The sequence below is a fragment of the Crassostrea angulata genome, chromosome 9 (assembly GCF_025612915.1).
Source record: "Crassostrea angulata isolate pt1a10 chromosome 9, ASM2561291v2, whole genome shotgun sequence".
Lineage (NCBI taxonomy): Eukaryota > Metazoa > Mollusca > Bivalvia > Ostreida > Ostreidae > Magallana > Magallana angulata.
In genome coordinates, this window is record NC_069119.1 from 39,141,438 (window position 1) to 39,155,980 (window position 14,543).

General features: G+C 37.4%; 1 protein-coding gene across 3 annotated transcripts in view; it reads left to right on the forward strand.

Moving 5' to 3' along the window:
* LOC128162487 (uncharacterized) overlaps positions 1–12,681 on the forward strand; it is a 52,685-nt gene extending 40,004 nt beyond the window's left edge. Inside the window, exons 3-5 of one of the 3 annotated variants that reach the window (XM_052825720.1) lie at positions 10,023–10,958; positions 11,366–11,448; positions 11,812–12,681. In XM_052825720.1, coding sequence (XP_052681680.1) covers positions 10,023–10,958; positions 11,366–11,424 — 995 coding nt within the window. In that variant the 3' untranslated portion in view covers positions 11,425–11,448; positions 11,812–12,681. Of the gene's footprint in view, positions 1–10,022; positions 10,959–11,365; positions 11,449–11,749 lie in introns of all 3 variants that reach the window. The other 2 variants (XM_052825719.1, XM_052825718.1) reach the window with 2 other exon arrangements.
* The last annotated feature ends 1,862 nt before the right edge of the window (positions 12,682–14,543 follow it).

Below are 14,543 nucleotides of genomic sequence, written 5' to 3' on the forward strand. Positions count from 1 at the left end.
TAGTAACATTTTTGTCCCCCGCCGCAACGCGGAGCGGGGACATAGTAATGCCGAGCGTCCGTCCGTGTGTCCGTGCGTCCGTCCATCACACTTTTTTGTAAGCGCTCTCATGCCTACAAATTTTGACAGATTTTCATTAAATTTATACCAAATGTTTATACCACTATTACCTTGGTCAAGTTTGAAAATCAGCATTGGTCGATACTTTTTGTAGGAGTTTTGGGACTTTGACCACAATAATGACTCCGTTTTATCCAAAAATTGACCTTGTAAGCGCTCTCATGCTTACAAATTTTGACGGATTTTCATTAAATTTATACCAAATGTTTATACCACTAATACCTTGGTCAAGTTCCTAAATCAGCATTGGTCAATAGACTCGATACTAGTATACTGCTTGACCGGCGGGGGACCCAGGAATTCTATTCTTGTCAGCATTTATGTTTTAAATAAGTATCCAATTTTATCGAAACACAAACATTTAATCTGCGCTGACCTAGATAATCAATATCTGATACACAAAATTTAAACCGGTAATGTAGAAGTTGAGAAAATGGTTTGTTAGTTAAAGTTTTCAAATGATAAAAAATGGTAGGATTTCCATAGATAGGCTGATGTGCTTTCGAAAGGTTACATATGTTAACACTAATTTGAACTTAAATCATGTATAAAGCAAACGATGCATTAATGTTTGTGACGTAAATATATGATATATTGTTTACTTTTTAGGTGTATCATCCTCATTCAAGGTAGAAGTAACTGATCCAGTTTTGGAAAAACATTTATAACTGTGGTAAAGTATGAACATTAATTTTATTTAATTATGATACAGCAGTAATTTATCCAGCTAACCTCTCGTTATAAACAATGATATAAGTTGGGTGAACTGACTGACATCTGTATACATTACATTCAAACTGTGATTTAGGTAAGACACTACTTTAAAAGTGGTAATGTTGATCATTTTTAATCGCATACAGGTGTTATTTAAAGTTTGCATATAGTTAACACTAATTTGAACTTGTACATGTATAAAGCAAACGATGCATTAATGTTTATGACATACATTGATATTTTGTTTAAATACTTTCTAGGTTTTTCATCCTCATTCAAGGTAGAAGTAACTGATCCAGTTTTGGAAAAACATAACTGTGGTATAGTATGAACATTTATTTGATTTCATTTTAATACGGCAGTAATTTATTCAGCTAACCTCGATACTACAATAGTAGTATAAAGTTGGTAGAATTAATTGACATCTGTATACATTACTGTTACATTCAAACTTTGATTTAAACATTAGTAACTGTGGTAAAGTATGAACATTTATTTCCAATTATGATACATTATGATCTCATTATTCTATCAATGGTGTAAGTTGGGTGAATTGACTGACATCTGTATACATTACATTCAAACTGTGATTTAGATAAGAGTTAACCTTCTCTGACACTACTCTAAAAGCGGTGATGTTGATTGTATCTATTAACTTTTTAATCAGCTGATCCCTCTCTATTCTTTCAGTATTAGTATAAATTGATGAATTGATTGTGGATTATCAGTTTAAATACAAATCTGAAGGTTGATTGAGCTAAGTTTCTGGGACACTACCGCTTTTAATTAAACACAGTCTCACTAATCAATCAAAGTGAAAAGGGGAATAACTCAATTTTAACATGAAAGGGGTTGTTCCCCTTTTCACCTATACTTAAAACAAGCCAAGTTTTTAATAAATGTACAATTTATATTTCTGTTCTTAAATCATTACATTCATTTTTAACATGTTTAATTAAGCTAGAAATGCACAGAGTAATTAAATATCTTGATTATTACAAAACAGTTCCAAACACACAAGTTAGATAAAAATTAGTGTGTTAGTAATTCTCTCTCTCTCTCTCTCTCTCTTTTATTTCTCTCTCTCTCTCTGCTGTCTGTGTATACCAATGTAAATATCTCTAATTTATCATAGAATAAATTAAAGTCATTTCCTATTTTTAATATCTTTGTAAAATCATTTACTAACCAAATTATTTTCTGTATAATATTACTTTGTGTTATACATGTACTGGTGTGTAGAATTGTGTGGTCTCTTTATAGGTTTTAAATGTATGATACACAGAGATACAGTGGATGAAGTCCAGAAAGACAAAATACATATGTGGTATAGTATTCATGAATTTTAATGTATATGGATTTTTATAACGCAGCTAATCTTTTTGTTTCTTGGTCACTCAGAACCTATTGCTATCACTCGTCTGTCGTTGTGTGTCATTCATAGACATTATATTATACAGCTCTTAAACAGGTATGAGGATAGTAGTCATTATGTTAGCCCTGGGGTAGGAACTGTTGTCCCGAGACCATAGGCCAAGGTCAACATCAATTTCTTACCAAGGTGTTGACAAAATAACTATTGCCGTCATCCTTATTTAAGGTCTGTTTTGTGAAACAAAGGGAAAATATATCCTTGTGGTAATGTCAGGGCTAGGATAATGTCAAATTATCATCCCCAGGGACAGTCAAATACTCATTTTGGGTTAGGGGGAAAGCCAGTCGCAGGCCACAGTCAAATACCGTATTTTCTCGACGATTAGTCGGTATTTTTTTTCTCTGAAGCAGAGCACCCGACTTATCGTCTTGTTCGACTTGTCGTAGGCTCGAGGTCAGAAAATTGTTAAAAATAGCATTAAAAATCTTGGTTTTAATCATCTTGAGTTGGCTGTGTGATTGAAAATTACGTTGTTGAATTCACTGTTTATCTTTAATAATTATCATTTTCACTCATCTGTAAACACTAAAATACATAATAATAACAGTTATTAAAAAATGGTACATTGTCTTTAATCAATTAAAAGTTTTACCGTTCCGTTTTTTAATATAAACACATTGTCACATGGTTCTATGTATCACTAGTAGTATAAGATAACATTGCGCAGTAAGATTGAAACCAAATTTGAATGGAAGAAAATATTGCAGTAGGTCCGGGGGATGTTTTTTGAATTTAATTATTTATTAGTAAAGAGTTGTTAGTGGAAAGTTTAAATCAGAAATATTTAATGGTCAAATTCAATCTTAAAATAGGTAATCGGCAATTATCAATACTACTGTTTATACAATAGGCTGACACCGGTTGTGTTAATAATCTTGCCCTAAGGCTGAGATCTTTACGGCAATTTCACTCCCTGTGTATATAAAGAGTACCGTTATAAGAGTGATTATAGTTCATTGATTAATTATTGTCCAATTCTTTGATTATTGTTAGATAACATTTTTAGGAAACGTATGTATGTCGTATATCGTCATCATCAAGTCGTACAAATGATCGATCTATTTCTAACAGTGTCTATGTAAAACAAAAGCGTGTAACTGCATTACTGGATACAAAGTAAACAAGTTTCATCAAATCATAGTAATTGCTAAGCTTTCTGCACTTGAGATCCCCCTTTGAAGTCCGACACGAGACAGGTGCATGCCTATGACACCGGAAATTGTTAAACAAACATTGACCACGCGCCGAGTCAACAGGTGGCTGGTTACGTAATGGCGAATACACTGGCGATAGTCAGTGGATAGTCAGTGGATAATTATTTTAATGCATTAGAATAAAATATTTCTGACGAAGTAAGTTTAGTTGCATAACATGTGATATCGGGAATTGTTTAAAATGCAAGCGACTTTGCAAAAGTTGCCGGTATTTGAAAATATGATGCATATTAAGTATAAAGTGTAATATTATTGTTTGAATGTAAATCATTAATAATAATTGGTAGCAATATTGGGGACATCGTGGCATCATACACTGATAATGTTACTGCAGTTTTATACGCCATTTTTAAGTGATAAGATCGGCGTATGGTCTGAATCGGTCTGAATCGCTGAATCGACGTATCGTAGGATTTTGTTAAAATTTTGGCTAAAAATGAGCAATTCGACTGGTCGTCCACATCGACGAGTCGTTTTGAAAATACGGTACTCAGCCAGGGTAAGGGGGAAAGCCATGCGTAGGCCACAGTCGAATACTCAGTCAGGTTAAGGGGGAAAGCCAGTCGTAGACCACAGTCGAATACTCAGTCAGGTTAAGGGGGAAAGCCAGTCGTAGACCACAGTCGAATACACAGCCAGGTTAAGGGGGAAAGCCAGTCATAGGCCACAGTCAAATACACAGCCAGGGTAAGGGGGAAAGCCAGTCGTAGACCACAGTCGAATACACAGCCAGGTTAAGGGGGAAAGCCAGTCGTAGACCACAGTCGAATACACAGCCAGGTTAAGGGGGAAAGCCAGTCATAGGCGGCCACAGTCGAATACTCAGCCAGGGTAAGGGGGAAAGCCAGTCGTAGGCCACAGTCGAATACTCAGCCAGGGTTAGGGGGAAAGCCAGTCGTAGGCCACAGTCGAATACACAGCCAGGGTAAGGGGGAAAGCCAGTCATAGACCACAGTCAAATACTCAGTCAGGTTAAGGGGGAAAGTCAGTCGTAGGCCACAGTCGAATACACAGCCAGGGTAAGGGGGAAAGCCAGTCATAGACCACAGTCGAATACTCAGCCAGGGTAAGGGGGAAAGCCAGTCATAGGCCACAGTCGAATACTCAGCCAGGGTAAGGGGGAAAGCCAGTCATAGACCACAGTCAAATACTCAGCCAGGGTAAGGGGGAAAGCCAGTCGTAGGCCACAGTCGAATACTCAGCCAGGGTAAGGGGGAAAGCCAGTCGTAGGCAACAGTCAAATACTCAGTCAGGTTAAGGGGAAAGCCAGTCGTAGGCCACAGTCAAATACTCAGCCAGGGTAAGGGGGAAAGCCAGTCGTAGGCCACAGTCGAATACTCAGCCAGGGTAAGGGGGAAAGCCAGTCGTAGGCAACAGTCAAATACTCAGTCAGGTTAAGGGGGAAAGCCAGTCGTAGGCCACAGTCGAATACTCAGTCAGGGTAAGGGGGAAGCCAGTCGTAGGCCACAGTCGAATACTCAGCCAGGGTAAGGGGGAAGCCAGTCGTAGGCCACAGTCGAATACTCAGCCAGGGTAAGGGGGAAAGCCAGTCATAGACCACAGTCAAATACTCAGCCAGGTTAAGGGGGAAAGCCAGTCGTAGGCCACAGTCGAATACTCAGCCAGGGTAAGGGGGAAAGCCAGTCGTAGGCCACAGTCAACTACTCAGCCAGGGTAAGGGGAAAAGCCAGTCGTAGGCCACAGTTGAATACTCAGCCAGGGTAAGGGGGAAAGCCAGTCATAGACCACAGTCAAATACTCAGCCAGGGTAAGGGGGAAAGCCAGTCATAGGCAACAGTCAAATACTCAGCCAGTAGAACCAGTACATGTTTATTAGAGCATGTCATAGAGAGTGACAGAGAAAGAGAGAGAGGAGAGAGAGAAACTTGGTGTCATAGAAAGTGGGTACACGTTTATGAAAAAAGTCTGTCAATCCCTTTTTTCCCATTTGTTCTCTCTCTCTCTCTCTCTCTCTCTCTCTCTCTGTGATAAAGCTAGCAAGTATGAAAGCAGAGAAATGTTTTAGAAAGAATGTAGAATGAAAGAAGAAATGAGAAACAAGGTAAGCAAGGAAATTCTGAGAGATATACAGAGAGAGAGATGGAAAGAAAAGAGAGACAAGGGTATCTGTTAAGTCAGAGAGAGAGAGAGAGAGAGAGAGAGAGAGGAGAGAGAATACTTGTCTGAAAAGTGTTTTAGAGAGTGAGAAAAAGATTGATAGAGAGATAAAAAGAAAAAACAAGATTACATGTTAAAGGAATAACAATCAGAGAGAGAGAGAGAGAGAGAGAGAGAGAGAGAGAGAGATAGAGAGAGATAGTTATGAAACTAAGAGAAAAATTAGAAAGAAAAAGTTTCTGTTAAGCAGGGAAAATGGGAAAGATAAATAGAGGAAGAGAAAGAATGAGAGAGCGAGGGTACATGTTTAACAGAGAAGGCAAAGAAAGGGAGATATTGACCAAAAGTACTTGTATAGCAGAACAAAGTCTTAATAAACTAAAAGTGAATTAAGGAATGAATTCAATATTAATTAGTTTTATACGACATAAAATGGTTTGGGGCAGTTTACGCTTTATACACCGCGAAGCGGTTTATAAAAAACGTTAACTGTTTCAAACCATTTTATATCGTATAAAACTAATTAATATTGAATTCACTCCTTATAATTTGATTTATTTACTCTTCATTGTAGATAAAAACGGTCATTTGACCTTTAAAATGATGTAAAATTGTACAAAATTCAAACGTAACGTCAGGCGTATTGATACGGTTTTGACGTTAGTCTTACTATGACGTAGGCAACATTCTTTATACGATATAAAATAACTTTTTATCCAATCAGAAAGCGGGTTACAACCAGAATTAAATTATAAAGATATAAAGAGATAGAGAGAGCAAATGTACATGTCAAAAAAAAGAGCAAAATGTTTGTAGAGAAAGCTTGTGAGAGAGAAAGACACATGAGTGAGAAAACAGGATTACATGTTGAACAGAGAAAATCAGAATGAGAGAGAGAGCAAAAGAACCAGAACATGTTTATCAGAGAGAGAGAGAGAGACATATGTTGTCAGAGAGAGAAGGAGAAAGAGAGGAAATACTTGTCTGGAAAATGTTTTAGAGAGTGAGGAAAGGATAGACGGAAAGATTAAAAGAGAGAAAGCAGGATTACTTGTTAAACAGAGAAAATCAGTGAGAATAAGGGAGGGAGAGAGAGAGAGAAAGCAATGAAAGCAATAACAACAGTGCATGCATGTTTATCAGAAAAAATTAAATAAAGTGAGATCGAGAGTAACCCAGTGTCATAGAAAGAGAATGGGTAAATGATTAAGCAGATCAATCCCTTTTCCCATTTGTTTAGCAGAGAAAGTCTCTCAACGCATTTTCTCATTTGTTCTCTGCTTACTCTCTCTCTCTCTCTTGCAAAGAAAGTAAGCATGTATGAAAGCAGAGAAATATTGAGAAAGGGATATAGAATGAAAGAAGAAATGAGAAACAAGCTATATGAGAAATTAGTACAAGCTAAGCAAGAAAAGTCAGAGAGATATACAGAGAGAGAATGAAAGAAAAAGACAAGGATATATGTTAAGTCAGAGAGAGAGAGAGAAAGAGAGAGAAAGAGAGAGAATACCTGTCTATAAGTTTAGCAATGAAACTCTCTCTCTCTCTCTCTCTCTCTCTCTCAGAGAAAGCAACTGTGTAAAAAGCAGATAAATTATGAGAAAGAGAGATAGAGAATGAAAGAAGGAATGAGAAACATGAGTACAAGTTAAGCAAGACAATTCTGAGGGATATACAGAGAGAGAGAGAATTCTTGTCTGGAAAATAATCAAGAGAGTGAGAAAAGGATAGATAGAAAGATAGAAAGAAAACAAGATTACATGTTTAACAGAAAAGGTGAGAGAGAGAGAGAGAGAGAGAGAATAAGAGAGTGCTCCCCCCTCTCTCTCTCTCTCTCAGACAAAGGACTGCGAACGATAGCATTGTTTAGCCGCCTAACATGTATAGAGAGAGAGAGAATTCTTGTCTCAAAAATGTTCTAGAGAACAGAATTAAGGGGGAGATAGAAAAAAACAAGATTACATGTTTAACAGAGAATGTCAGAGAGAGAATAAGAGAGTGCTTTCTCTCTCTCTCTCTATCTCTCTCTCTCTCTCTCTCTCTCTCTCTCTCTTATGTCAATCATATTATTTTTGGGCCATTAATTTCTTCAACAAGTTGAGTGTTTCTGTAACCAGAGCTATATTGATGAATCATTATTTATATGAATCATGATTATCTTTGTAGGAGTGATATATTATTACATTCAAGAAACATACTTTGAATGAAAACTTTTATATTAAATTTGATATTGATATGTGGAAAGAATGTGTGGTTGACTTCATTTAAAACACTTTATTTTTTCATTGAACAGGTTGTGATTTTGAGACCTAGTCCCTCCACACAATGGAAGCAGCAAGCACTCCATGTAAAGTACATCAGTGTTCTAAGTGTCCGGGGGGCACAGAGTACCATTGTGTATCGTGTCCATGTGATCTGTGTCCCCAGTGTAAAGAGAACCATGTAAAAGATCTCCAAACAATAGACCATGATGTTGTGTCACACCGTGATAAAATCAACTACATCCCAACACAAGAGATCTGTGTGAGACATCCAAGTCATGTTTATAGCAAATACTGTGAACCGTGTCAAGTTCCTGTCTGTTACGACTGCAGAAAGCATAGAAATCACCGACAATTAGTTATTACAACATCCTATAACACAAAGCGACAACAACACAGAGGAACCATTCACACCATCAGAAGTGAGGCTCTCTTTTACAGACCTGTTCTCCTGCCACGAATCAAAACTGATTTCAAAACCTGTCGCACAGAATTCTCCCTCTTTCAATCAGAGATGTTAACAAAGGCCCAGACACTGAATCATCTCATTGACTATATACAAAACGATTCCATGTGTAATGTGTTCTGTGACTTTGATTTCAAACACAGATGTTTAAAACAGAAGAAAGAAATGATCATACATATTGTCTGCCTACAGAGATATGTATACATATATGAACAGAGGAGAGTAATCAGACCGCTACAATTCCTCTCCTCCATAAAGACAGCCCTCCCCCAGATACATCCTACACTCCACACCAGCCAGCTCTCCATGACTGAGTCACTCAACAAGGAGGATGTGATGGAGTCACTGAGTGCAATCCAAATCACAGAGAGAGGAAACCGACGCGTAGGAAACCAGTGTCTGCTGAAACTGACGTCTGTTCCTGAGCTCCATCAATCTCTCACAGTGACAGGTGTTGGTTGTTGTTTACACATTTCCTGTGTGACATCAGACCGGGTCTGGGTCAGTGATGATAGAAACAATCTCATATTGACAGACACAACAGGTGTCCCTCTACATCGTGTGGAGGTTTCATGTCGTGGTGGTAGATGGGGTAATGGATTACACACAGTGAACAGTGAGAGTGAACTGATTTATATAGATAGGAATTATAACATCAACAAACTGTCAAAGGATATGAAAACAACCACCACATTTATAGAGTTAACAGACTCTACTTGGAGACCATGGTGTGTGTACTGGTCCCCGTCCACTGGGGATCTACTGGTCGGGAGGTATAACTATAGGACAGGCAAGGTAACCCGGTACAACCAGAGTGGACAACTCACACAGACCATACAACATGACAACACAGGACGGGGACTGTATAGTGAACCTTGCTATATAACAGAGAACAACAATGGGGATGTCGTGGTATCTGACTTATCTAAAGACTATAAGTCTGGTGTTGTAGTGGTGACAGAGCGTGGAGGAAGACATCGTTTCTCCTACACAGGACATCCATCAGGATCACGACTACAGCCATGTGGAATCTGTACTGACGCGCTGTCACACATCCTGGTGTGTGATGGTGAAACACAAACAGTACAGATGTTGGACAAGGACGGTCGGTTCCTGTCACATCTACTGACAAAATCACAAGAGATGGGTGAACCAGAGAGCCTGAGTTATGATGTCAACACTCACCGTCTCTGGGTCGGATCATGGTTCAACAAGGTGTGTGTCTACAGGTATATCACCAGACAGGACGCTCTGACAGGTAAGTCTGAGTCTTTATCATTGATGTAGTATATATGTGTTAGGTATTATACAGGTTTCAATGAGATCTAAGTATACCTTAGTTAATTTTGTTATATCACACAAGCCATATTAAATTGTTAATTCAGTTTATATCTATTTCATTGTGATTGTAATTCATATATTAGTTATAAATCCATGTAATTGTTATTCATTATTACATGTATGTACATGTTACAATATGTAGTTTTTTTCAATAAGAAGATACAAACATTATCATGGTTATGAAAACAAGTTATACAAGAGGAATTAATTTTAGGTAGTTAAACAAGTTTGTTAATTACTTTAATTGGAGTAATGAATTTACATAATCTATTTACTTTAATCAGAGAAATTGATTAACTTAATCTACTCCTTGTAACAATACAAAATTAGAACTCTATGTTTGATGTTTGTAGATCAAAGTCGTGTGATGGAGTCACTGAGTGGAATCCCAACCCCAGGGACAGAAAAACCACAGCAAGGAAACCAGTGTCTGCTGAAACTGATGTCTCCCCCCGAGTTACTTCACTCTCTCACAGTGACAGGTGTTGATTGTTGTGAACACATTTCCTGTGTGACATCAGACCGGGTCTGGATCAGTGATTATAGAAACAATCTCATGTTGACAGACACAACAGGTGTCCCTCTACATCATGTGGATTCATGTCGTGGTTTATATGGAGGATCACACACAGTGAACAGTGAGAGTGAACTGATTTATATAGAAAGGAATGAAAACATCAATAAACTGTCAAAGGATATGAAAACAACCACCACATTTATAGAGAGAACAGACTCTACATGGGGACCACGGAGTGTGTACTGGTCCCCGTCCACTGGGGATCTACTGGTCGGGATGTGTTATATAAATGACTATACCATGACAGGCAAGGTAACCCGGTACAACCCGAGTGGACAACTCACACAAACCATAAAACACGACAACACAGGACGGGGACTGTATAGTGGACCTACCTATATAACAGAGAACAACAATGGGGATGTCGTGGTGTCTGACTATAAGTATGTGTTTGGTGCTGTAGTGGTGACAGAGCGTGGAGGAAGACATCGTTTCTCCTACACAGGACATCCATCAGGATCAGTACTATTGCCACGTGGAATCTGTACTGACGCGCTGTCACACATCCTAGTGTGTGATAGATGGACCAAAACAGTACAGATGTTGGATAAGGACGGTCAGTTCCTGTCACATCTACTGACAAAATCACAAGAGATGCGTGAACCATGGGGCCTGAGTTATAATGTCAACACTCACTGTCTCTGGGTCGGATCACGGGACAACAACAAGGTGTGTGTCTACAGGTATATCACCAGACAGGACGCTCTGACAGGTAAGTCTGAGTCATTATCATTAACATTAATTAGATATAGATAACTAAGACACACAGTCCGTGTTAATTATCAGTCAATAAGATACATGTAAGACATGTTTATCTGTGTGATTGTTTGTCAATATAAACAACTCCTTGTTACAGGGTTAGCTGTTTCTACAGATTTTAATATAGTGACACATGTATTTGTAATTTGTTTTGTTACAAGTACATGTCAATTGAATTGATTTAATTAATTACATAACTCATAATGAAAGCATGTGTCAATGTAATTAGTTTGAACTTATTTGTAGATGTAGCTCTGTCTTTATTTATTTGATTTAATTTATTTGTAGACTTTGCGTTTGTATCATTACATAACCTGTATGATATAGATTGAATAGCAACTAATTAATGACTTGTTGTAGATGAACACAGACCCCGTCCTGATGATGAGGTCATGTTTAGCTCAACACCAGCCGTATAATGGAGATAGCTTGGATATTGACAGGTTGTAAATGTTTCTGTACAAATTTAGTCTGCTCTCAAAACCACACATGTTGTTTGTCACTTTGTTCAACATCTGCAGCTGAAATTGACCTGTGTATAATTCACATGGACTGTAATACTGACTCCTGTTTATTTCACACTTTGTGATCATCCAAACATGGCTGTCTGTTGCTATATGTAAAATTGAATTTATTGAAAATTGATTGCAGTCAAATCAGATCAATTAAATAATAACCAATAATTAATTGATATTATTTTAATTACTGTTTGTATTTATACTTGTGTCTTTTTTTCACCATTAGATATGAAGACTGCTATTGAATACAAACATTGTCGATTCCTGACCATGATTTTCCATTTAAAGTATCCAACACAGTTTATGGTGGAATCAGACCAAATATTTCCTAAGGAGACGGATAACCGGTATCTTATTCCGTGATATAACTGACCGTGTGTTTATAGCTCTACGTAGACTTATTGAGTGATGTAACGGACCGTGTGTTTGTAGCTCTACACAAACTTATTCAGTGATGTAACGGACCGTGTGTTTATATTTATTCAATGATGTAACAGACCGTGTGTTTATAGCTCTACACAGACTTATTCAGTGATGTAACGGACCGTGTGTTTATAGCTCTACACAGACATATTCAGTGATGTAACGGACCGTGTGTTTATAGCTCTACACAAACTTATTCAGTGATGTAACGGACCGTGTGTTTATAGCTCTACACAAACTTATTCAGTGATGTAACGGACTGTGTGTTTATAGCTCTACACAAACTTATTCAGTGATGTAACGGACCGTGTGTTTATACATGTATTTATTCAGTGATGTAACGGACCGTGTGTTTATAGCTCTACACAAACTTATTCAGTGATGTAACTGACCGTGTGTTTATATTTATTCAGTGATGTAACGGACCGTGTGTTTATAGCTCCACACAAACTTATTCAGTGATGTAACGGACCGTGTGTTTATAGCTCTACACAAACTTATTCAGTGATGTAACGGACCGTGTGTTTATATTTATTCAATGATGTAACAAACTGTGTGTTTATAGCTCTTCACATTTTTGCACATCATGTTGTGGGGGTTTTCCCCCCAAGTAATCTCACTTATGATTCACATTTGATGTACATGAAAGTGAATAAAATAAATATAACTATCCATTTAGTAATATCTTTTTATTAGTCAGACTCTGTGCAGTTTACAAAAGAACAGGGAAACAATAATGGATCAAAATAATTTTCTGAGCATTGTGTATCTCCCTCATTATGCATATTATAAAGAAAATGATTTGATATTAAACTGTTAAAAGGGGCACAACTCCACCTAACTCTATCATATCAAACTTTCCTTCAATCATGCATGTCTATACTTTTTTTTAACAACAATAAAATTATAAATTGAAATGCGCAAGAACTCACAAAAAGTATTGGAATTAGTATTTACTAGTACTGGTATTGTGCACATTTACAGATTATGTCCTAAAAACCTACAAGGCTTTACGTGATTCAGTGCAGCGGTTTGCGAGGAGTTGCGCTTAGAAACTGTTGATTATGTACTATATCAATTATAAATTAATGAAGTCGAATGTTTGTGGTTATATGAACATCTTCACAGTGTTTTTCGAAATTCCATTGACCGGTTTAAGATCTAGAGGAGTTTTGCTTTAAAAAGGAATGGTCTGACGAGGATTCTCCAATCTGGTCATGCTTTAGTCCACCACGACCCTTTACATAGACGCCACCGCCCCTCTGGGTGGGGGCCCTGGTGTCCGCTATACCCACCTGGTTTTTACATGAACATCTTCCTACTTTGTCGTGCCTTTGTTCATCGTTCTAAGACGTAATGCGGATTTCATGAAAAGAAATTGTGTTATTAATAAACGCACATTAATGGTGGCAGCCATCAACAATACAAGACCGGGGTTGACCCAGTTGAATATCCACACGGACGGCAATTAGGCATATTAGGAAGCAGGCCCCACCTCCAAACTGATAACACGGCAGAGTGTATCTATTAATAGATAGCTGCATACCAGAAGCACGTGCTGATCAGAGAACAACATAATTTTAATGTTGTTGATACAAGTAATAGCTTTCCAAATAGCTTGCCTGACTAAACAAAATTATTCAATGGAAGCATGCACGTATCATATTAGGCTATTTTATCAGAAATGAATTTTAATTTTCGTTGCTGATCATAAATTTATAAATGGAACGTGCAAATTTAAGACGAAATGTTAGTTTTTTCTTCGATCTAGAACATGTACATATATATCACTTGAAATTCATTTATTTTATTAATTCAATTTTTAAGGAATGCACATATATCATATAAGTGCATGTAAGCTTGAGAGTAAATAGTCGTATTATCAAATTGTATTTGTTGTATTAATTGCAAAATCAACTGAAAGGCATTTTTTTAAAACTTCCAACCTTATGCAATATGAGAGGGTATACAAACATGTACTGTTTTTTAATGTATGTTGGCAGTTTCATCAAAATAATCTTGACAAGCAATTAAAAAAGGGTGAATTTTCAAATTCATGAAAAACCCCTAACTGTAACTTCAATTCAATTATAATTCCTTATTTGCAGTTTCATTATTGCATGCTCCTACAAAAGTGGAGGGGGGGGGGCAAATCTGCATGGTGACCGTCCCTTTTACTTGAAAACTCTTGCTCGCTGTTGTTATTACATGCCATATAACATTTTCATCAATTATGAACGTAAATGCTGACATCTTAAACATGCATCGGTTAATCTTTTTTGTGAAATATCATGATATTGCTTGTCCCATTGTCTGCACTGTTTCGGAGATTGTAACTTTTAAACCTTAGATATGCCTGACGTCATGACGCAATCAAAGAGCCATGGCTCAGTGGCCAGCAGTCAATGAAATAGACAGGCCTACGTCACGTCGATGTTTTGATACAACAATAAAAAGTCCAAGCTCCTCATAAAATGCTTCTATTGTATAATCAATGTTCCTTTCCGACATCCCTATCAGAATGTCTACAGAAAAAAAAATGAATCAAATAACTTGATTTTAATAGACGAACCCGATTGGTAATTTTAAAAAAAAGA